The sequence below is a fragment of the Nuphar pumila genome, chromosome 2, assembly GCF_984573655.1.
Source record: "Nuphar pumila chromosome 2, dmNupPumi1.hap1.1, whole genome shotgun sequence".
NCBI classification, from domain to species: domain Eukaryota; kingdom Viridiplantae; phylum Streptophyta; class Magnoliopsida; order Nymphaeales; family Nymphaeaceae; genus Nuphar; species Nuphar pumila.
Genome location: NC_143250.1, coordinates 45,816,322 through 45,839,861, shown reverse-complemented (window position 1 = coordinate 45,839,861; position 23,540 = coordinate 45,816,322). Strand labels below are relative to the sequence as shown.

Here is a 23,540-nt window from a genome sequence, read left to right as displayed (position 1 = left end):
CATGACTAGTATGGGTTTTTGTTCATGTTATATCTCTTTGTGATAAATGCATGAACTAGTATTGTTATTCTTCTACTCTATGTAGATGATATGATTGTTAAAATGTAGCATATATATATAATAATAATAACAATATTATAATATTATTATTATATTATATATATATATATATAATTTTATTTTACTTTTATGTATTTTATATTATCTAGTTCATATAGAATTAGATAATAACCAAACATCTAGTTGTTGAAACTATCCAACGGCCAAATTTCTAGCCGTTGGACTAGTCCAACGACTAGAAGGGAGAGCTCCTTATGAGCTCTCCCTCTTGCTCTTGTATAAATAGGGGTGCAACCCCTCTTGTAAAATCACTTCTTCAAATGCTTTTTAAGCATTTGTCTACTTCAATAAAGTTGCATTATTTATTTGTGTTTTTCTGCTTTTACCCTTTCATGGGTCTTGCTTAAAGCATCTTTTAAACATTTCTTTTTGAGTGATCCGAGTGCATTTGTGGAAGATCACCATTTCATTACATGGTATCAGAGCCGCGAGATTATTAGATCTTGGAGAAAGTTGTCTCGGTTTTCGTGCCCTTTCTGCAAAAGGTGTGTCATCATCTTGTTCTTGCAAAGTGTTTCATCACTTAGAGAGAAGTGTTTTATCACTTCATTATCGACGTCAAATTGCATCATTTGGAGGGCTTCAACATCTTTGTATTGTATCTCTTTCCCTTCCCACTTCTTTTTTTTGTTCTTTTTTTCTATCTTTTTCTTTTTCTCCTCTTGTTAACGATGGATGATTGATAAAGTCACCATCTTCCCCATGAAATTAAGTGACACAAATTATGTAACATGGGCTTCAATCATGAAGCACCACATATGGGGGTAAAGGCTTATGGGGGATTGTGGATGGTTCCGATTCGGAACCTAAACTATCCCTTACTAAGAAAGAGATGTTAAAATATGATGTATATATATATCTATATATATAGATTATGACACATACACATATATATTATCATATATATGTCTATGTGTCTATCTACATATATAAATATATATATTTATTTTGTAATAGCCGATAGGGGTAATTATGTCATTTCACTTGTACACGCATATCCTAGATATGCTTTCTTTTCTTTTTCCCTTTTATTCTTTTTCCTTTTTTTACTTTTTAGTTTTCCTTTTTTTTATTGTTTGAGAGGGGTCCACATAGAGTCGTTGGACCCCTCCAACGATCAGAAATATGACCGTTGGAGGGGTTCCAACGACTCTATGGGAGCCCCTCCTTGGGTCCTTTGTTGTGTATAAATAAGGGGCATGGCCCCATGTATTCTTCAAGCTTCTTATGAAGCATTTCATGAGTGAAATATATTTTTTTACCTCTTTGTGTGCTTGACCACTTTTTGTGGTTTATTTTGCCCATTAGTGGCCTCTTGTGTATGTGCGTGCTTCGATACTCTCTCTTGGAGATTTCGCCTCTCTCATTTGGCACTTCATTACATGGTATCAAAGCCTTGGTTGAGTAGGCTTCATCGGATTCTCTCTTGACAAGTAATATCTCTCCTCTCTCTTGTCTTCAAAATTCTTTTTCTATAAATGGCCAACAAAGATGCAAAAATCGATCTCGCATTCAAATTGGATGGGACCAATTACCGCTTGTGGGCGGCCTCTATGGAAAATAATCTCAAAGGTAAAAAACTTTGGGGTTACGTATGTGGAACCATTCCGGAACCACAATTGAAGTTAACTAAGTTTGAAGGAGATGAGGAAAAAGCATTGAACGAAGAAGAAAAAGAAAAAGCTATTCTTAATTACTCTTCTAAAATGGAAGATTGGGAAAGTGAGCATGCTAAAATCTTAGCATGGTTCATGAATAATGTCGAATTGAAGATTTGTGCAAATATTGCAAAATTCAAGAAGACTTATGAAGCTTGGTTTTTTATGAAAGGCATGTACACCCAAAGAGACCTTGCTAGGCATTTTTTTCTACAAGAAAAGGTAAGAGCCACCAAGCAAGGTGATATGAGTATTAGGGACTACTATAGTGCTCTATCCTCTTTATGGGATGAGCTTGTTCTTCTCGAACCGCAATGGGAAGGAAGTGCTATTGCCATGAGACAAGAGCAAATGGAAAAAGAGAGGTTCTTTCAATTTATTCATGGGCTTCGTCCTGAATTTGAGCAACTTAAAGGATCTCTTCTTCATAGGGCCTCTACTCCTCTAAGTGATATTTTGGCCGACTTATGTCAAGAAGAAATCCGTTTGGCCTTGAAAAGAGATGTTGATGAAGTTCATGCTGTGTCTAGACCCGACAACAATGTAAGATCATATAAACCTCCACATTTTTGGAAGAATAATGGTGGTGGAGGAAGAAAAATCATTTGTCATAATTGTAATGAACCGGGCCATATTCGTCCGGATTGCCCTAAATTTAAAAAGGTGGCTTCCGTGGGAGAAACTCCTCCAATCATCAATGAAGATTCAAAGAAGGATGGTGACATAAATGAGTCCATCGCTCATAACCGAAACTCTTCAACAATTTATCAAGATGAACTCCTCTACATCATCATCTTCACCTTCCACTTCCGGTGCCGCCATCTCCTCCTTTCCAGGCATGACTTCTTGGATTCTTGACTCGGGTGCCTCTTTCCATATGACTCCAAATGCATCACTTTTGTCAAAACCAAGTCTCAATAAATTTAAATCATATGTATCCACTGCCGATGGAACATCCTTGAATGTTGAAGGCATTGGAAATCTTGAGAAAACTTATGACCAAAACAAAGAATTTTTTGTTCCCAAAATCCGAATTATTCCAAAACTCAATTTAAATCTTTTTTCTGTTTCTGAAATTACCGATTTTGAGTGTAATGTCTCTTTTTCACCAACTCATTGCTATGTGCAGGATCTCCGGTCCGGGAAGCAGATTGGGCAAGGCCATAGAAGAGGGGACCTTTATTATATGGATTTTTTGTCTTTCCCATCCAAATTATTTTGTAATCATGTTCAATCTAAAGATATTGAGACTTAGCATAAGAGACTTGGACACCCTAGTATTTCGAAGTTGTATCTCTTTTCATTTTTGGAAAAATTTTGTAATACAAATACATTTACATTCAATGATTGTATTCTTGGGAAAATTCACTCTCTTCCATATTCACATAGTAATTTCGTGTCAAAAAGGCCTTTTGAACTTGTGCATTCCGATGTATGGGGACCGACACCCGTTATGTCCAAAGGGGGCTATTCTTACTATGTTTCTTTTATTGATGACTTTACTAGATATACATGCGTTTACATTATTAAGAATAAATCCGATGTCTTCAATAATTTTAAAGAATTTCATGTTCTTGTTCAAAATCAATTTCAACACAATATAGCCATATTTAGATCTGACTCGGGAGGTGAGTACATGTCTAAAGATTTTCAAAATTATTTTAAAACAAATGGAATTTTGCACCAACGATCTTGTCCTAAAACTCCGCAACAAAATGGTCTTGCGGAAAGGAAACATAGACATTTAATCAAAACCACAAGAACTCTTCTTGTGTCTAAAAATGTTCCTAAAAACTTTTGGGCCGAAGCTCTTCTTACCGCAACATATCTTATAAATCGTATGCCTTCTTCTTCTTTAAAAAATGTTTCACCTTTTGAAAAATTATTTAAAATTACTCCAGATTTTAATAGACTAAGAATCTTTGGATGGAAATGTTTCGTACTTAGTCAAGGACAAGATAAATTATCACCTAAAGCTCTTGAAAGTGTGTTCATTGGCTATGGTGAGAATAAAAAAGGTTATAGATGCTATGATATTCGAAACAATAAACTATATGTGTCGAGAAATGTAAACTTTATTGAAGAACAAAATGGTTTCGATATCCACACATCTAGGGAAGACATTGACTATTCTTTTCTATTTGACTTAGCTTCTAGAATTGAGTCCCCTGAGGCAATTATTTGTGATACTACTTGTGATGACATTTTACATTATAATGATATACCACAACATGATAATGTTTCCCAAAATGAAAATCTTAATGATATAAATGTATATATTCGACGGTTAGGAAATGAACATCAACCTGCTATTAACAGATACTCTCAAGACTTCTCTTTAGAAGAACCTATTGACAACAATCCACCTGGGAGATGAATTAATAACCAGAAAAAAAATAATAATTAATAAAGAACAGTGTAATTCATTTACTCCTTGATGTCCTTGCTTTAGTGTAGGGAATCTTTGATGTGGCGGTTTTGGGGAAAACCGTGAGGATACAAAAACTCCGTGTGCGTATGGTTGCCCCTGAACCCGATATTGAGGTTCTTCTCCTGGCCACGGTTTTAGGGAGAGTCCGTCACTTTTCCTGGGGGTGGTGTGTTTTGACACAACTGTTGTTGTTTTGGTATACCAATAAAGTGGCGCCAGTGGATGCTGTTTTTCCTGGTGTCCCCGACTTTGGATGTTGTTTTCCAAGGTTCCGATGGATGATGCTGTTTCTTGATATCGGTCGAGGGCTAAGTTTGGAACCCGGTACTAAAATACAAATTGTGTGTTAAGATACCCCAGGAACCTTACTTGACCTCAGGGATTGTATCCGTTTGGTGTGTCCGCGGGCAATGGTAAATTAAAAAGAGGAATTTAAAGATTGTGTGCATTTAATAGGACATGCATATGAAAAGAGGGAAGCTTAAATGAAAGATAATAAATGGTTCATGCATTACACATAAATTATGCATATTCTTGTTATGCATTAGCTCATGCATGTTCATCTGTTCACTTGGTTGTTATATGTTGATCATTGCATGATGTTGATCTCTTTTGCATTTAATTGCCTTATTGATTAAATTATGATCACTGTTACTTCTTCGTGTTCCCTCATGTTCAATGTTTAATTCTGCATGAATGGTTAATTGTCTTATGAATTGATTATAACCGTATTCCTCAAAATATTACATGGATCTTATTTATGCTCTTTTTCTTATTTGATTCATTAGGGAAACCTGTACGCAGAATTCTTCGGATTTCTGACCCTCTCATTTTATTGGTTTTCCCATACGGCTTCATTTACGGACAGAGTGCCTCTACTTTTGTTTTCTTTTAGTTTTTATTTCCTGCAAGTTGTTATTTCACTTTTGACATTGAGTATGCGACTCTTATTGATTCATTAATAAAAGAGTTTAGTTGGTTGGTTATGAATGATAAATGTAAGTTTGTTTGTGGTGTGTGGTTATCCAACTGAAATTGGAACTGTAGGGATCCCAGGTGTCTGGAAAGTTTTCCGCAACTCTTAGAAAAAAAAATTCTGCATTTTTCAAAGGTATGAGTTGGGGTCGTTACATGTAATATATTCTTCTTTTCTGATGGTTGCTTGATTAAGGATCGCCAGTCAGGGAAGCTGATTTGGGAAGACCATAAAGAAGGAGGGCTATATTACATGGACTTTTTGGAACTTCCAAAGAATGTATTTTGTTTAAATGTTCAGAAATTGGAAACAGACTTATGGCACAAAAGACTTGGCCATTCAATACTTTTCAAGTTTGGAAAAATTTTGTTAATATGAAAATTTTGCTTGTAAAGACTGCATTCTTGGAAAAATGAAAAGATTACCATTTTCTAGTAGAAACTTTGTTTCTACCAAACTTGTTGAGTTAATACATTTGGATATTTGGGGACCCACACCAGTTATTTCTAAAGGCGGTTATATATATTATTTCATCTTTGTTGATGATTTTTCTAGATATACCTGGATTTATTTTCTTAAACGTAAATTCAAAGTTTTTGCTCACTTTCAAATCTTTCATAAAATGGTCACAAACAAATTTCAAAATAATATTTCCATCTTTCGCACCGATTCAGAGAAAGAATTTATGTCTGGAGAATTTAAAAACTATCTTAATTCATATGGCATTATTCATCAACGATCTTGCCCAAACACCCCTCAACAAAATGGTCTTGTGGAACACAAACATTGCCATATTATGGAAACTATTTGGACTTTGCTAATTGCATGTCAAGTGACAAAAGGGTTTTGGGCTGAAGCAGATCTAACAACCACTTATCTCATCAATAGAATGCCATCTTCTTCTTTAGAAAATACATCTTCAATTCAAAAACTCTATGATCTAACTCTGGACCACTCCAGATTAAGAGTGTTTGGTTGCAAATGTTTTGTATTTACAAACAAGAACGATAAATTCTCCCCTCGAGCAATCCCATGTGCTTTTTTAGGATATGTTGAAAATAAAAAAGGGTACAGATGACATGATCTTTAAAATGGTAAATTGTGTGTCAAGAAATTTGACTTTTCTTGTAAAAGAAAATTTCTTTGAAAGTGAAAAATCCAAAGATATTACTGAATATTCTTTTTTAGTTGATTTAACTTCAAAATCCAACGAAGAGGATTTTAAATATAATTTTGACAGTGATCAAAGTCCTACTGGCTCTGAAAATGATAGTGAAGACCAAACCAATAGGGATGTTGGTTTACAATATTCAAGACGAAGAATTAGAGAGCAACACCCTCCATGTGCGTTAGAAAAATCTTCTGAAGCTCCTCTTCGTAGGACTTCTAGAATTTCTAGACCTCCCAGAAAATTCGTCTCTTATGAATCTTTTTCTTCTTCGTATGAGGCAACCCTTGTATTAATTCGATCCTATGTTGAACCTTCCTCATACTTTGAAGCCAAAAATCATATAGAATGGATTGAAGCTATGAAAACTGAATTAGATGCATTAGAGAAGGCCGACACTTGGTCCATTCAATACTTGCCGCTTGGAAAGAAACCTATAGGTTGTAGATGGGTCTATAGAGTCAAAGCCAAAAGTGATGGGACACTTGAAAGATATAAGGCCCAATTTTGTGGCCAAAGGTTATGCTCAAGAGTATGACATTGACTACGAAGAAACCTTTGCTCTTGTGGCCTGAATGACCATTGTTCGAACTTTAATTGTTGTAGCTTCTATAAAAAAATGACCTATATTTCAAATGGACGTCAAAAATGCCTTTTTAAATGAGTGTTTTATTGAAGAAGTATACATGAAAGCTTCACCTGGTATCAGTCTTCCTAAGGGTAAATATCTTCGTCTTAAGAAGGCCCTTTATGGTCTTAAGTAGGCACCAAAAACATAGTATGACAGATTTAGTCATGTTATGACTGATATTGGATTTCGTTCTTGTTTGACTGACACTGCCTTGTTTATTAAGCAATCTGATGCAAGTATCATCATTCTTCTTCTTTATGTGGAGGATATTTCTTCTTTCTGTGGATGATATGACCATCACTAGAGGTGACAAATAAGGAGTAGCCAATATCAAAACTCATTTTGAAATGTTTGACCTAGGACTTTTACGATATTTTTCTAGGAATAGAAGTTGCTTATTCCCCTCGTGGGTACTTAATATCTCAATCTAAATTTGCTTTTGATATTGTTTGCAGGTCTGGCATTATCGATGTTAAGAAAGTTGACACTCCAGAAGTAGTAAATGTTAAAATGAAAATTGATGATGGCGAACGGCTAGAGGATCCCACTCCGTTTAGACAACTTGTTGGAGTACTTTCTTACCTTTCTATCATTCGACTAGACATTGCACATGCCGTTCACACAGCTAGCCAGTTTTAGCATGCTTCGACCTCCGTTCACATGGGAGCAGTTTTATGCATTATTAGATATTTAAAGAGTTCTCTCTCACGCAGACTTTTTTTGTCTGAATCGTCATCTTTAGATTTAATTGCTTATACTGATGCTGACTGGAGAGATGATCCTAACAGTAGGCACTCAACCACTGGTTTCTCTCTGTTTTTAGGTGAATCTCTAATATCGTGGATGTGCTAGAAACAGCATAAGGTTTCCCTTTCCTCCACTGAAGCTGAATATTGAGCCATGACAACCACCACAATGGAAGTTGTTTGGCTCAGGCGGTTGCTCTCTGATATGGGAGCTGAAGCAACACAAGCCTCACGAATGTGTTGTGACAACAAGAGTGCAATCTACATCGCAAGCAACCGGACTTTCCATGAACACACCAAACACATTGAGATGGATTGTCACTACGACAGAGAGGAATACGTGCATGACACCATTGATCTGTCATATGTTACATCGGAATACCAATTAGCAGATTTCTTCATCAAACCTCTCACAACTCCCAAATTTTACTTCCTTTCAGACAAACTTTCGCTCATTGTACGTAAGTTTGAGGAGAGTGTTAAAATGTATCATATATATATTATAATAATAATAATATAATAATAATATTATTATATTATATATATTTTCCCATTTTATTTTTATTTTTATTTTTTTTATTTTTATGTATTTTATATTATCTAGTTCATATAGAACTAGATAATATAGTTTGGTTAAGTTTCAACCGGAGCTTGACCAAACATCTAGTCGTTAGAACTAGTCCAACGGCTAGAAGGGAGAGCTCCTTATGAGCTCTCCTTCTTGCTCTTGTATAAATAGGGGTGCAACCCCTGTTTTAAAATCACTTCTTCAAATGCTTTTTAAGCATTTGTCTACTTCAATAAAGTTGCATTATTTATTTATGTTTTTTCGCTTTTATCCTTTTATGGGTCTTGCTTAAAGTGTCTTTTAGACCCTTCCTTTTTAGTGATCCGAGTGCATTCATGGAAGATCCACCATTTCATTACAATGATTATAACAGGGAATGATCAAATTGGTGTTCGTAATGTTAAAATTATGTTAAAAGATAATTTTGATATGTTTGACTTGGGATTTTTAAGATATTTTTTAAGAATTGAAGATGCATACTCTCCCCGAGGATATATACTTTCTCAAATGAAACTTGCTGCAAATCTAGAATTTTAGATGATAAGAAGGGGAAAACTCCTGAAGTGATCAATGCTAAATTAAGACCGGAAGATGGGACTCTTCTAGAGGATCCCAAACCCTACAGACAACTCATTGGCTCTCTCACCTATTTGTCCATTACCCGACCAAATATTGCTCATGTCGTTCACTCTACCAATCAGTTTCAGTATGCTCCTACAATTGTTTACTTGAGTGTTGTGCTAAGAATCGTCAGATACATCAAGAATACCATCATTAAAGGTCTATTTCTATCCTCATCATTAAGTTTACTTGATTATATTGATGCTGATTGGGGAGGAAACCTTAATGGTGGAATATCAACTATTGGTTTTTATGTCTCTTTAGGAGATTCTCTGATTGCCTGGAGATGCAAGAAGCAGCAAAAAGTTTCGCTATCCTTTACTGAGTTCGAATACCGAGCTATGACAACTACCATTGTGGAACTAGTTTGGTTACGAAGTCTTCTCAAAGATATGAGTGCAGGCATTTTCGATCTTTTGAAGCTATGCTGCGATAACAAAAGTTCAATTTACTTTGCCAGCAATCACACCTTCCATGAGCGCACCAAACATATAGAGATGGACTGTCACTATGTACGTGATGAATATCTGAGAGAAGCGGTTACCCTGTCATATGTCACATCAGAGTATCAGTTGGTAGACTTTTTCCTCTTCCTGCTTCACGTTTTATTTTTCTTATTAGCAAACTTTCGGTCAACCCCCCCATAAAGTTTGAGGGGGGGTGTTAATATATATATATATATATATATATATATATATATATATATATATATATATATATATATATATATATACACGCACACACACACAATACCCGATGGGGGTATTTTGGTTATTTTACATAGTTGTTTCTAGAAACAACTATTTTTATAGGTAGTTTATTTTTACTTTTTTCCTTTTTTTATTTAAATTATTTTTTATATGCATTGGGGGTCCCACATAGAGTCGTTGGGACCCCCAACGGTCATAAATATGACCGTTTGGGGCTCCCAACGACACCATTTGGGAGCCCCTAATGGTTCCCCCTTTTCTCCTTTTTCATTGTGTATAGATAGGGGCTTTCCCCCTTGTATTTTTAAGCTTGTGGAGCTCTCCTCGAATAAAGTTCTCTATATTTTCTCATTTAAGCCTTTTAAAGGTTTTTTGTATTGTCCCATAATGAACTTCTTTATTCTCTCTCTCTTGTGCTTTAGTGCTTGTTCATTATTGGACATTGTAAATGCATTAAGCATACTTGGGTTACATTTCCGTATACTTCATTACAGTGATCCCTTAAAAAGGCCTAGGCGGGGGTAGTTTGAATAAAAAAAATTAAAAAAACCTAAAAAATATAATAACATGTATACAACATAAAATCATTCAACAATGAGCAATAGACAAATAATATGTTGTTAAGCACTATAAAGCAATTATATTACATAACCTTAACTTTCTCAAACAAATTAAGAATAAATTAATTGAATAAACAAACAATACAACTAACAATGTGAAGAATAATACACAAAAAATAAAATCATGTATACGACAAAATAACAAATAGACATAATACAAGCTATAAACAAATAATGTCTTCTTCTTCTCAACAATAGATATAATACAAGCAATAGACAAATAACATGCGTTCTTCTTCTTCTTCTCCTCCACAACAAACATAATACAAGCAATGGACAAATAACATGTCTTCTCCTTCTTTTTCTTATTCTCCTCCTCCTTGAAGAAGAAAACAAATGATGTCTTCAAAAAAAAATCTTCAAAAAAAAAACTTAGGCTCTAAAAAACATGCCTAGGCGGTAATATAAGGCCCCATTACCCGAACCGGGTCGCCCATGCAGTTGGGCTGCGCCTTTGACAACTAAGGGTGGGATGATGATTACGAGAATGACAATTATTTATTTTCTTTTCTAGCAAATTGTTGACTCTCATGTAAATACTGCTTGCAGGCTTCTAAGGCGCCTTCAGTTGATTTTGGATCAAAGGATGGGTCAAAAGAGGTCAACATAATTGAGGCAATGTCTTATTCACTAAGTTTGTGTTGTTAAATACCTTCATAGATATTTTTCCCAAGAAAAAAAAGCATAGATTTTGAGCTTCAAATAGTTTTCTTTTTTTTTGCAACAAAAAACATTTTTTAATTTTTATGCACTTTGGCTAAAGTTATGCATCTTATTCATGCCTTGTAGTTGTCTAGCTAGGTATGTATGATCCTGCTCAGTATGTATGCATTCCATGGTTTTGCTTCAGTTTGATAATCATTCCACAATTCTTTTCAATCTCACTAATAATTTCTGTTTTGTTCCTTGACAACTTTTTAGTTGATTTGTTGTGAAGGTTGTTGACATTGAAGAGATGGCATGGTCACCAAGTTATGGGTTAAAAGGAATGATTGATGCTTCTGTTAGGGTTAGATTAAACCCAAAAATGGATAGGGTTGAAGAGTGCATCATGCCGTTGGAGTTCAAGACTGGAAAGAGAACTAGTGGTCAGGCAAGTTCCATTCCATCTGCCTTTCCTATGCTTATGAACAAACAAATAAATTGTTGATCACATGATCCTGTTAGATTTTTCTTGCAGATTGAGATTACATAGTTTCATGTAGCTTTATGCAATAGAGCTAATCATGTTAGTTGCTTGTTGTTTGGCTATCTTTGAATGAAAATGTTCCTTATGGCGTTCAGATACTGTCCTATTATTTATCATTTGGGATAAAACATTTACTATTCTACCCTGTATTGGTGTGGATGGATATCTAGATTTTGCACTCATAATTTGACATATTATGGGGGAGCTTTTTGAAAAAAATCAACATGGAGTTTGTGTGCCTTTACTTCATTGTTGTGGTTTGAGTGCATTTCTTAAAGAAGTAAAGGAAGCTAGAGGAATTGGTTGTGGTCTATCAGTTGCAGGTACTGCAAAGGAACTGATACGAACAATTCAAGTCAAATGGATAATTCTACTTGGAAGAACTTATTGACGTCAAAACCTTGTAAGAAAATAGAGTCACATGTGTTCAGTTTGGATGGGGTCATATTGGACCCGATCCACCCTGTATAGAATGTATTCTTATGTAATATTTGTTTTGTATTAATGGTAATCAGGTCAGACCTGAACCCTAATCACTAATATTGATACCAATGAAAAGAAGATTCAGCCGAGACAGAAATCGTGGGTTTCTCTCTACATTGTTCCAACTTTTTCTTCCTCTTTCTCTCAAACATGTTGCTGTAGGTTTTGGAGGCCCGATTTTTGAGGTTTCTCACATGGTATCACAACCAACATCTTCACCCAGGTAGCCCATCAGATTTGTCTTCTCTTTTCTCTTTAATCCCTAACATTGTGCCATAAATGATGATTCACAGACTTCAGCATTACAAAAAGGTGGTGTTATGGTCTTCAGTGCTAAGGTGCTTCAAAATATTTCATTTATATGTGGTTGTGAGTTGGGATCCCTTCTGATGAAGTGGCTTAAAGTTCCTCTCATCAAGGAATGCTCAAAAGGATTCCATTTGGTATTTTGTTGTTGATAGAATGGTAAGTAGATTCCAAGCATGGGCTATCAAATACCTTTCAATCACTGGGAAATCTGTTATACTAAACACATTCTCTCTTGAATCCCTTTCCACATGTTAACAACTTCCAGAGTTCTCCAATAAACTGAAAGGAATCAACAAATTAATAAAATCATTCTCTTGATATAGTTATGGTCACTCTAAGAGGCTTTGCTTTGCTTGATGGGGTCAAGTATCATTGTCACGAAGTTAGGTGAAACAAGGTTCATATGTTGCGGGCTTCTGCAAAGTGATGCAATAAACTGGTGGTGGTTATTAGCTGTGGAGAATGGATGGTGGACATTACTGTTGAAGGAGAAGCATGGTCTCAAAGGGCAGTCGTGGAAATGGGCTGGGAATTGTTGTTAGGAATCTTGTTCTGCCCTGTGTAATGGCTTGGTTAAGTCTTTTGGTGCTTTCAAGGAGGAGATAATAATGATAAAACTTGGTAGTGGTTCTAATGTTGACTCAAATGATACCCGGACTGACACTGTATTTCTTTTTCCTCAACATCTGTGAGATTTGTAGATGCAGGAACAACAAGGTTGCAGATTGCTGGATGAACCCAGGGGCTAGGAGGTAATTTGAGAAGGCACCCAACTGGCACAGAATCAAGGACTGGCTTGATCTCTTGGAGTACATTTCTCATTGGATGTCAGTGATTGGTTTGAATTCCTTTGTTAGGTCTGGCATCTTTGGTACTAAAATTCTATTGGCATTCGCTAATTGCTCTTGGCATCTTTTTCTCAAAAAAAGATATATGGGGTCAGGGACCCTCACCTTGGGCTGTTGCCTTTGCTTGGCTGGTGCCTTTAGACAAACAATTGACACTCTTTAAATGGAAAAGAATAGTTTCTTTGTTGGTTAGCAGATGTCCCACTTTCTTCTCCAATGAGAAATCCTGATCATATTTATTTTCGTATTATTCTTTTATATGTTGTTTAAAGAAGCATAAACTTTGTGGAATTTTCAAGATAAATCATTCCAATTTGCGGGAAAAGAATTATGATTTTGGAAAATGCCTCGATTAGTTGTGCCTTCTTTGTGCTTTGTTATCTTTTTTATTTTATTATTACTTAGGTCAATGCTACTTGATTTTATTATAATATTACCTTTTGAGCCTTATGCCTTGGTGCATTCAAACATTTGCACCTTTGTACTCCTTGAGGCGTGTGCCTTTCCTTAAACCAGTCTTACCACCTTGGCTCACCTTTTTGCCTCTTTTAAACATTATTGTCCAAAAAATCTTCATTTTAACTTGGCTAGATTTTTCGTGTCTTACTAATCAGAGGATCAGAATGAGAAATTTGTTTTTAGCTTCTTGGATGAAAGGCAGAGGAAATGATGTTTAGTGTGGAGATGTATGCTGCTCTTAGTTTGGTGGGGGACACCATCGTATCAGTCTTATATGAAAAAAATTAAAGGCGATTTGTGTTTGTGCATGCATCTGTGTCACATGAATATGGCTGTGGATGCGGGGATATGGCCATAATTATGAGGTTTTTCAATATAACTAGTATTTAAGCAGATACTGTAAGGAGTTGTGGTGATATGGCCATATTTATGAAGTATATGAGGAGATATTGTACAGAAGTAAGAGTGAAATGTCCATTCATCATAACTGCTCATCATTGCTACTACTCTTGCATCTCTTTGTTGTTTTCTTTATGTTTAAATGGGGCTTTGCTGCTGCTGCTGCTGCTGCTGCTTCTAACCCTGCCGCTCCCCCTCCCTAACACGGAAAAAATATTTTATCAAAATAAGGGATTTGATCTTATTTAAATTAAAAAAAGTAGAAATTAAAACGTCAATGTCATTATTGTTGTGCCTATTGGAAAGCTACTATATTTGAAATATTGCGTCAAAGTGCCCTTAAGATAATTCTATCAAGATTTGATGGCATTTTCTCAATATTTTGGAGGTATAAGAGATTTTTCTAACTGGAGTAAGGATGGGTTATTCAATTTTGTTCTTCTTCATGTACTTCTCATTTTTTGACTTTTTTGTATGACTCTAATCCTTTTGCAGCATCATCAGCCGATTAACATTTATTCTGTAAATGCTATTTTTTCTTAATGAGCTAATTTGTTGTCTTAGATGTGGATAATTATTCAAAGGTTTGACTTTCAATTTTTTTAGAAGGGTCTCAAGGTCATATCATGAGATGGGACATTGCTTCAACCTGGAAATGTTTTTCATTTTCCCGAGATTCTTTTCTGGCCAATGTTATGATGCTGTCTCTATGTTATATTTATTCACGTGTTTCTTTATTTTTATTGTTGTAGACTGCATTGGAACATCACGCTCAAGTAGTCCTATACACACTTCTGATGTCTGACAGGTTTGCCCTGCATGTCTATCTTTATCATTTTGATTTTCCTAATCCATGAGTAAAGACTTGTTAAACTTTTGTGTACGGTTGAACTTTATTTGGTCGTCATGGTGATTCTCTATGCTAACTTTTTTCGATGCATCTTTCCAGATATATGTGCAATATTCAGTCGGGTCTTCTATATTATCTCAATACTGACCAAACACAGGTGCTGTCAATTGGCTAAACATAATTTTGCTCTCTTTGCATCAACATGCTGCTGCATGCCATTACCTTTTGTATACCCTACTTCTGTTATATTAGTATCTTATTTAGCTCAGATACATGAAATGTGTTTCTTTGGATATTGATCCTATGCAGGCATGCTGTTGACTGAATGATACATTCTTATGATTTTGTACTACTGTGCTAGTTATCCTTTGGTCTTATTTTCATTTCTTAGGCTTTTGCATATGCTGCACTCATTTTCTACCTCTCGTTGCTTGTCATGTTGGAACACTTGTTGATTATGTTTTGCTTGTTTTGAATCACCCGTGGCATCTCCAGCTGGATTGATTGCTGTTGAGTGTTTGCATTATGTGTAAATATAGTCACTGATATCATCAATGTTTTGAAAATATCATAATTTTATCAATATTTCAAAGTAAACCAATAATATCAGAAAAATATTATGATAATTTCAAAATATCACCAGATTACATCAAATTTTTTATATATTTTAATTTTGCTACTTTTTCTATTTTTTGGTATCTACCAATCACTCTCTTTTTGTCCCATGGCCTGTGGAGTTTATTAGTGGACTCATGCTATTAAAACCATCCATTCTATTGTTCATAGAAAAATATATGAAAAGCGATGTTGGGCCAATACTATACAGTCAAATATGTGTCATGTTAAACACCATATGATGGTATGCATCTTGGACATGACCATGCAGACTGTACCTAATTATATTTGGTTTCTGGTATGCCAAAAATTTGCACAGGTTTCTGTTCAGTTCTTTGTAACAATAACAAATGATAGAGTTGCTGAGTTTAGTCGACACAAATCTCATCAAGAAAGTATTTATTCTGTTTTTAAGATTACCAAAAACCTCTCCTACATTTCTACTCATGCATATGATTATATGAATGACATTTTGCAGCCATGAACAAGGACTCAGTTAACTAAAATCAGATGTCAATTATTAACAAAATAATAAACATGAGTCATGAATGGATTGCAAAATGAACGTTACATAAAACATGAATTTTTGTAACCAATCAATCAAGATTGAGTATATCTACCTGCATTTTATGTGGTGGACAATAATCTGAATACAAAAAAAACTTTCTAAGCATAGGGAATTGAACTTTCAATTAACAAATAACTTCTTTCTGGAGCATGAAGACTTGATCATGAACCATTTGAGTATTGTCCCAATTATCCTCTTATAGAGGAAAAACATTGGCAACAGGATTATGCCAGCAATCTTTTAACAAGAAACATTTATTTGTTATATTCGACTTTTAAGTCTTCATTATTTATTACTTTGTGAGTCTATCCTATTTGAAGAATTTATGTGTTTTGTTCTGTTCTCTTCATCTGTCTTTTTCTGCTTTATGGTTATCTCATCATAACTGTCAGGTGGCAAAGTTATGGCTTGACCTTGAGCAGTCTCATTCTTCCCCCAAGCCTGATTATGGATAAACTCTGCTTAAAGGTTAAGGCTAGGCCTAGCCCTAATAACCTAGTAGGCCGCACTAGTCGTGGTCAAGTTTTCTGGCCATGGCCAAATGTACCTTTGTTGGTCAAGCTAGTCTGGTCCATTTCTTGTTGGAAGGTGGTTGATGCTTGAAGTCTTTCATACTCAATTATTTACCTTACCTCTGAATAGCTCCCCCAGTTTCATGTTTGAGAACATTAAAACATGGTATTGTTAGGACTCTTTTCTATTGTTCATTCAATTCAAAATATGGTCTTTCAAGTGTGTGTCGTAGATTTTGTGTCAGATAATCCCTACAATTAATCATGTTGTATTCTGATCACAGGATTCAGTTAATTAATTCTAGTATTTTTATAGGATGCTGCATCAAACATCTAATGACGAATTGAATATGTCATGCTTGTGATGATTTATGTTTCTAAGAATCAATTTTAATTCTTTGAAATCGTTTGAATTCCAGTAAAATACTATAATTTTCTTCTCATGTTCTGGTCATACCATTTTCTTCTTTAATTATTGTAATCTTGACAAAATTCAATTTTGTTCAGGGAATTACAGTTCAGAGGGCTGATTTGGTTGGGTTGATAATGCGCCGTAATGAACATGCCAGTGATGTATTGAAGGCATCTGCTACCCAGCTTCTCCCTCCTATGTTAAGGGTATTCAGTTTGATATTATTTGAGGAAGTGAATCTGTGCTATTTTTATCTTATCACTTAATCTTATATCTTCCATTTCAGAATCTGAAAATTTGTGAAGGTTGTCGCCACTTGAATGTGTGTGCTGTATATCATAAGGTAAATATGGAATTTTTGATAATGGCATGAGGTACCAATTCATTTTATTAACATGTTATTCTACTTTGGTTTTGTTGGTGGTGTTCTTTGTATGCCATTTTGCTTGGAGAGTCCTAGCATTGCAATCAGCTTACTCATGTTCATGTCAGCTTTGTTTTATGCGCAAAGAGAGGTTAATGTTATTAACTTGTTATTATTATCATTATCATCATTATTATTATTGTTATTATTATTATTATTCATGGTCTGCCAGCGGGACATGATTATGTTTGAATCTATATGTATTTTTATTTATAAGTTAGTGTAATGTTGAGATAAGTTCTGTCTTAGAGGGCATCCATGTGCATACAAACGGAGTAGTGAACCTCTCAACATATTGTGGTTTTCTAGCTACCTAGACCTGTATGTCCATGTGAGTTTAAGTTGATATTTTAACAGCTTGAGTAAAAAATACATTAAAAGTGCACTTGTTTTCAGAATAATGCTGAGATTGGTGACTATGCTGAATACCCAGTTTAACTTTTAATTATTAGTTATATTACATTTTTGTGCAAGCGAAATTGATAATGCTGTCAAATGTGGATAGCCCTGTATTGCTTGTCTTTATTTAGTCATTGAAATATTTGTTGCTTTTCATTTTGTTGGATAAAGCTTCAGTTGCATGTATCTAGAAGTTTGTTTTGATATAGAACTATTGTACTATGAGTATTGCAGACACATGGTGGTGATATAGAAAGCAGTGGACTTGGTGATTTGTTTTCTTTAAATGTTGACCATTTAACTGGTCGTCACTATGATTTCCTTCTTCATTGGGGTCGATTGATTGATTTGGAAGCTAAAGAGACCCAGGTAAAATAGTCATCCTTGGAAGTCTGGGTTTAGAATTTGGTTGCATTTTGTCTTGGATACTACTGTTGATTTCATGTTCTGCAATGCAGGTTTTAAAGGGCAAATTTTGGCATGTAGATAATTCTAAGAGAGAATGTGGCTCTAGCCTTTCTTCATTAATTCTTGATGTCTCAAAAGAACTCAAACTCACAGAATCTCTAAAGAATGGCCAATTTATTTATAGGTTTACTTCTCAAGAATTATCTACTTACAGTTCTAACTTGAACAATGAAGGCCCTTTGGATGCGCTGTCTCTGGCACCTCCATCATCAAAAATGGGTTCTGCTCTTAAACATGGAGACTTAGTGGTATGGATCTTTTCTTTCTGCTTTTGTTTACTTTTTAGTTTGACTAGTAAATCAATATTACCCTACATAAATGTAGATTGTTTTAATTTCATCATTTTTTTTCAATTTTAAATTCATACTTGTAACTTGTTACATTAATACAACAATTAAGACCTTTCGTTGTGGCGATATTTGCAGTATATATATTGGTTGTTTCGGTGGTTGTAATGTATTGACATTGCTTGTGTGTAGCTCATCTGCCTCCTGTCATCCTTCCAAATTTGGCGAATGTCGTTACTTGTATTTCTGATGCAGGGCAGGACCCGATTGGGCCCATCGTGCCACTCGATCCACCACACAGGGCAGATGAAAGACCCCGTGAAGATGACTCACCTGCAGGGACGGAGCCACGACGCAGGGAGGTACCCCTGCGCACCTACGTCAGGCGTGGTGGAGCTCTCACGCCCCAGAACCAGCTGCAAAGGAAGACTGAACCAGATTGTGGGTCGGATCCAAATCTGGGCCCACGACCCGGTCCAGTAAACAGTCTTTAAGAGGCTGTCTAGGGTTGCGTGAAGCATTATTGAAGATTGAAAACAACCCCAGCCGAAGCCGACTTCTCTTCTGCAGTTTTCTTTTCTCTATTTGATTGTTGTTTTCCCTTTACTTTTCCTTACTGTTATTGCATATTCCCATTGTTTTATTGGACATTTCTGAGTTAATAAAGAAGTTCAGCCACACCGATTCACGGTGGGCCATTAGTTTTCACTCCTCCTCCAACGCAGTTGCATCAAAGTGGTATCAGAGCAGCGGGCGTTCCAACTTCATCAGCGGTATGGCTCTTGAGGAGGGAACCGATCCGGTACAAGGCGAAGTGCGTGAGGCGAGCAGCGAAGATCCCATGCTGCGTGTCATGGAGGTGTTGACGAAAATCCAGGAGAATGTGTTGCGCGTGACCCGGGATGTGGCAGGCCTATCGAAAAGGCTGGATGGGATGGACGATCGTTTGGCAGCACTCGAGTCGCGCAAGGGGACGTGCGCAATACCAGGTGTTGACGTCGATGATGGCATGTCTGCAAATCTGAACCTCCAAGGGGCTGAATCACACCAGCCGATACCTCTACAGCGAGTGACTGTACCTGTTTCAGCATCCACGAAGGGTCCGGCCTACCCAGCAGTTCCAGCATCCGTGTATGGTCCGGACACCTCACGACAGCACCAGGGGATCCCGGCGAACAACGATGCCCTGGTAAGAGCACCCCACTCCCGACAAAGGTTGACTGGATCGCCTGCTTCACAGGTGGACCCGAGCCTGCAGGGCCCCAGCGGTACGCTGGGTCCACCTGCAGGCCAGGGCGCGTGGCCAGGCGCAACCACAAGTGCGCTGAGGGTCGGCCCGAGCCTGCAAGGCCCCAGTGTTGCGCTGGGCCCACCTGCGGGCCCAGGATCGTGGCAGGGACTCGCTCGGGCTGTGTCGCAGGGTGAGCTGAGTCGGCAGGGGCCCAGCGTCACGCTGGACCCTGCTGCTAGCCCGGTCCTATCAGTCCAGTTTGGGAGAGACGAGCATTCCTTCCCCGACCCCACACGGGGAGGCTCCGTAGCCGCATCCGTGCGAGTTGGAATGGGTGAACCTTTGTTGATGGACCCAGATCCAAGAAGACCCAATCCAGTTTGTAATGCAACAGGACCCAGGCTTGTGTCACTGGGACCAACCATTGGGTCTCAGGGAACGGGTTTGGGTCTAGACACCCCTTACCCAGCCTACCTAGTTGGTTCCGGTTCGCGGGCAGCCCCAGGCCAGAACCAACCCACTAGTTCCGACCCTCAACAGATACCTCAGACCGACCCTAACCCATATCGGACTCGGACAGAGCTCCAGTTTGGATTTGAGCCGGGTCAAAACCAGACCCATAATGCTATGGATCGGGGATCGAGTTCAAACCAAGCTTCCTATCCCCACAACTCGAACCTCGATCCAACCCACTCATATCTGGGTCCGACGAGTAGTGTAGGAGTGGGCCCGAATCACATCCCATCGGGCGAGTCAACCCATCCATATACCCACCAAACCCCATACCCATACCCCTACCCAAACCAACCTGTTTACCCAAACCTGACCCAAAACCCAACCCAATATCCAGCCCAACACCATACTCCTAACCCACAACCATATTTATACCAATTCTACTCGTCCGGCACCAGAACCTCAACCGAACCCTCCCCCGAACCTTGGACTTCCCGTCATTCCAGTACCACAATACCGGCCGTAGATGGTGCCCGCCCACGGGCAAACCCGACCGAGGCAATGTCAGCAGGAACCGGCGCGCCCCGACCGCCGACCCCCCATCGGGAGAGTTCGACAGCACCAGCATCCCGACGAGCAATACCGCCATATGGGCAATGAAGCAGCTTGGGACGGCGACATTTTCTGGAATGAGCATCCTGCAGGGATAGTGGAGCCGCGACAACAGAGACCGCCATACCACTCTTCCACCTATGGCGTGAAATTGGATCTTCCGGAGTTTGCGGGGCGATTCGACGCGGAACAGTTTTTCGACTGGTCTTATGCAGTGCAGTTCTTCTTCGATTATCACACAGTTGCTGAACATCGTCGTGTCTCGTTAGCTTCTACACGATTGAGGGGCCTAGCCCAGACATGGTGGGTGGAGCTACAACGATCAAGGGAGCGGCAGGGATTAGAGCGCGTACAGTCGTGGGAGGAAATGCAAAGACTGATGCAGTCAAAGTTCGTGCCTTCGGATCACGCCGAGCGAGCCTACAAGGAATACCTGACCCTGCGCCAAGGTTCCCGAACTGTAGCAGAGTACACCGCGGAGTTTCATCGTCTTTCCCTGCGTGTGCAGATCGAAGAAACAACTCGTCAGCAGGTCACGAGGTACATTTCGGGTCTCCGCCCTGCTATCTCTGATGATTTTAGTTGTGTCACAGTCGAAACATTAGATCAAGCCAGCAGTTATGCCATGAACATCGAGGACAAGCTGAAGCGGAGGCAGGAATATCGGACGACCCGTAATGATCCCTCTAGCCGACCCAAGCCGAGTTTCCCAACCAGGGGAGCAAGCTCCCCTAGTGATTCAAAACCTAGGACCGACCTTAGCAAACCTGACCAGTCAGGTCCAGCTTTCCACACCCGGTCTAAAGCCAAACCTACTGAGTCGACCCTTCGTTGCTTTAGGTGTCAAGAGTTAGGACATGTCGCGTCCAAGTGTCCGACCGTGAGCAAGAACACCCATCTGGTTGAAGGGATTGTAGAGTCCGCAAGTGAGAGTGATAGTGAGGACAATTCATTAGTGGAGGTTGAGGATGAGCGGGGAGTTATAGAGTTCGACGACAACGTCGAAAGTTTGTTGTCCATCCGTCATGTGTTGACCATACCCCGAGAATTGACCCCATCGAAATGGCTAAGGAATAACATTTTTAGGACCCGATGCAACTGTGAAGGTCACGTTTGTGATGTCATCATTGACACCGGAGCATGTGAGAACATGGTATCTGAGAGTGTGGTGTCTACCTTGAAACTCAACACCGAAAAGTTGTCCCAACCCTATAAGATGGCCTGGTTCAAGAAAGGAAATGAGGTTCCCATCACTCAGCGTTGCCTAGTCCGGTTTTCCATGGGGGAACACTACCACGATGAGGTGTGGTGTGATGTGGCCCCTATGCATGCGTGTCACATTCTTTTGGGACGTCCCTGGCAGTTTGATCGCCAAACCACTCACGATGGCCGCAAGAACACTTACTCTTTTATCTTTAACGGCCATAAGATCGTCCTTCTACCTATCCGGGAGATAGGTTTCCCCACAGTTGACAAACCCGAGCGAGTCCCCCGACTCGCAGGCCTTTCGTACCGGCTTTTCCTGGACCACTGCCAGGAAGATGGCTATTGTTATGCCCTGGTGGCTAAGCCAGTGATGAGTTTGCATGTGTCCATTCCCGCGGATGTTGCCCCTCTTCTCGAGGAATTCCGCGACGTTATGCCGGATGACCTTCCTGATGGATTACCTTCGACAAGGGTGGTTCAACATGCCATTGATTTTGTGCCCGGGTCGAGTCTACCCAACCTTCCCGCTTATCGCATGAACCCCTCTGAGCACACTGAGTTGTTAAGACAGGTTCTGAAATTAACAAAAGAATAGTCTTCCACTTATTTTATAAACCATCTCTGAAATAAAGGGATTTTTTTTAGTCTCTTGTCTGTTTTTCTGAAAGGTTTTCAAGTTTGAAATTTTGGGGCGTTAGAAGATTAAATTTGGTGAGTTTGTTTTTATTCATGTTGCGGATTTGAGCATATGTGCTCTAATTTCTTTCATAACAAGATGAACTGGTAGGTTTGGATAACAATCTCAATGCAAGACGTTGGAGAAGAGGTGTTTCTGATCCATATTTTAACCAGCATGTGATATGATCTATATCCTCTTCCTCTGTCGCTATTAATGCCTGTCCATATAACCTCGGTGAGAAATTTTTTCCAAACTCTAATTTTCAATAAAGTCTTGCTATACACATATTTTTATGCCTTAATTTGGGTCTAAATTTGGACGGACACGACCAACACCACCTTCCTGCCACTTTGCATAATATTTGGTATTGAGAGAACGTGCCATGCAATGCAAAGGAGTGTTGCTCTTATCCTGTCTTCTAACTAAAATTGAACGTATATGATTAGAAAATTATGAATCATCCTGTGCATGATTTTTTCCTTTATGCTTTAAAATTGCAACTTGAATTTTTTCAATCATATTATCCCATATTTCATAAAATTTGTGGATCATAGGTTCATCATTGTCAACTTCTCTTAGCATTTCTCAAATAGGTTGCATAAACTCAAGTACATGACTTTATCTCAAAACTCATTATCAACAATGAATTTCTTAATTTATTGGGCCTTGACAACATCATAAATACGATAGAATGTCTATTTATCATCTGTCACTATGTTAACAAAAGCACTCTTGACTTCCTTAATTCTTTTTATCATCACAATGATGGACACAAAACATGTTTCAACAACCTTCAACAATGTTAGATAAGAATGCCTATTAAATTTGGCATTAGCTTGACGGTGGTTGACAACAAAATTTCTAATGCTTTTGATATTTTTTTTAATT

General features: G+C 38.1%; 1 protein-coding gene across 1 annotated transcript in view; it reads left to right on the top strand.

Moving 5' to 3' along the window:
• Window positions 1-23,540, top strand: part of EMB2411 (DNA replication helicase) — a 95,843-nt gene that overhangs the window by 59,352 nt on the left and 12,951 nt on the right. Inside the window, exons 12-20 of the mRNA XM_089987796.1 lie at window positions 10,799-10,864; window positions 11,187-11,342; window positions 14,689-14,744; window positions 14,886-14,943; window positions 16,989-17,099; window positions 17,180-17,236; window positions 17,951-18,085; window positions 18,175-18,432; window positions 19,217-20,080. Of these exons, the coding sequence (XP_089843922.1) occupies window positions 10,799-10,864; window positions 11,187-11,342; window positions 14,689-14,744; window positions 14,886-14,943; window positions 16,989-17,099; window positions 17,180-17,236; window positions 17,951-18,085; window positions 18,175-18,432; window positions 19,217-20,080 (1,761 nt within the window). The remainder of the gene's footprint in view (window positions 1-10,798; window positions 10,865-11,186; window positions 11,343-14,688; window positions 14,745-14,885; window positions 14,944-16,988; window positions 17,100-17,179; window positions 17,237-17,950; window positions 18,086-18,174; window positions 18,433-19,216; window positions 20,081-23,540) is intronic.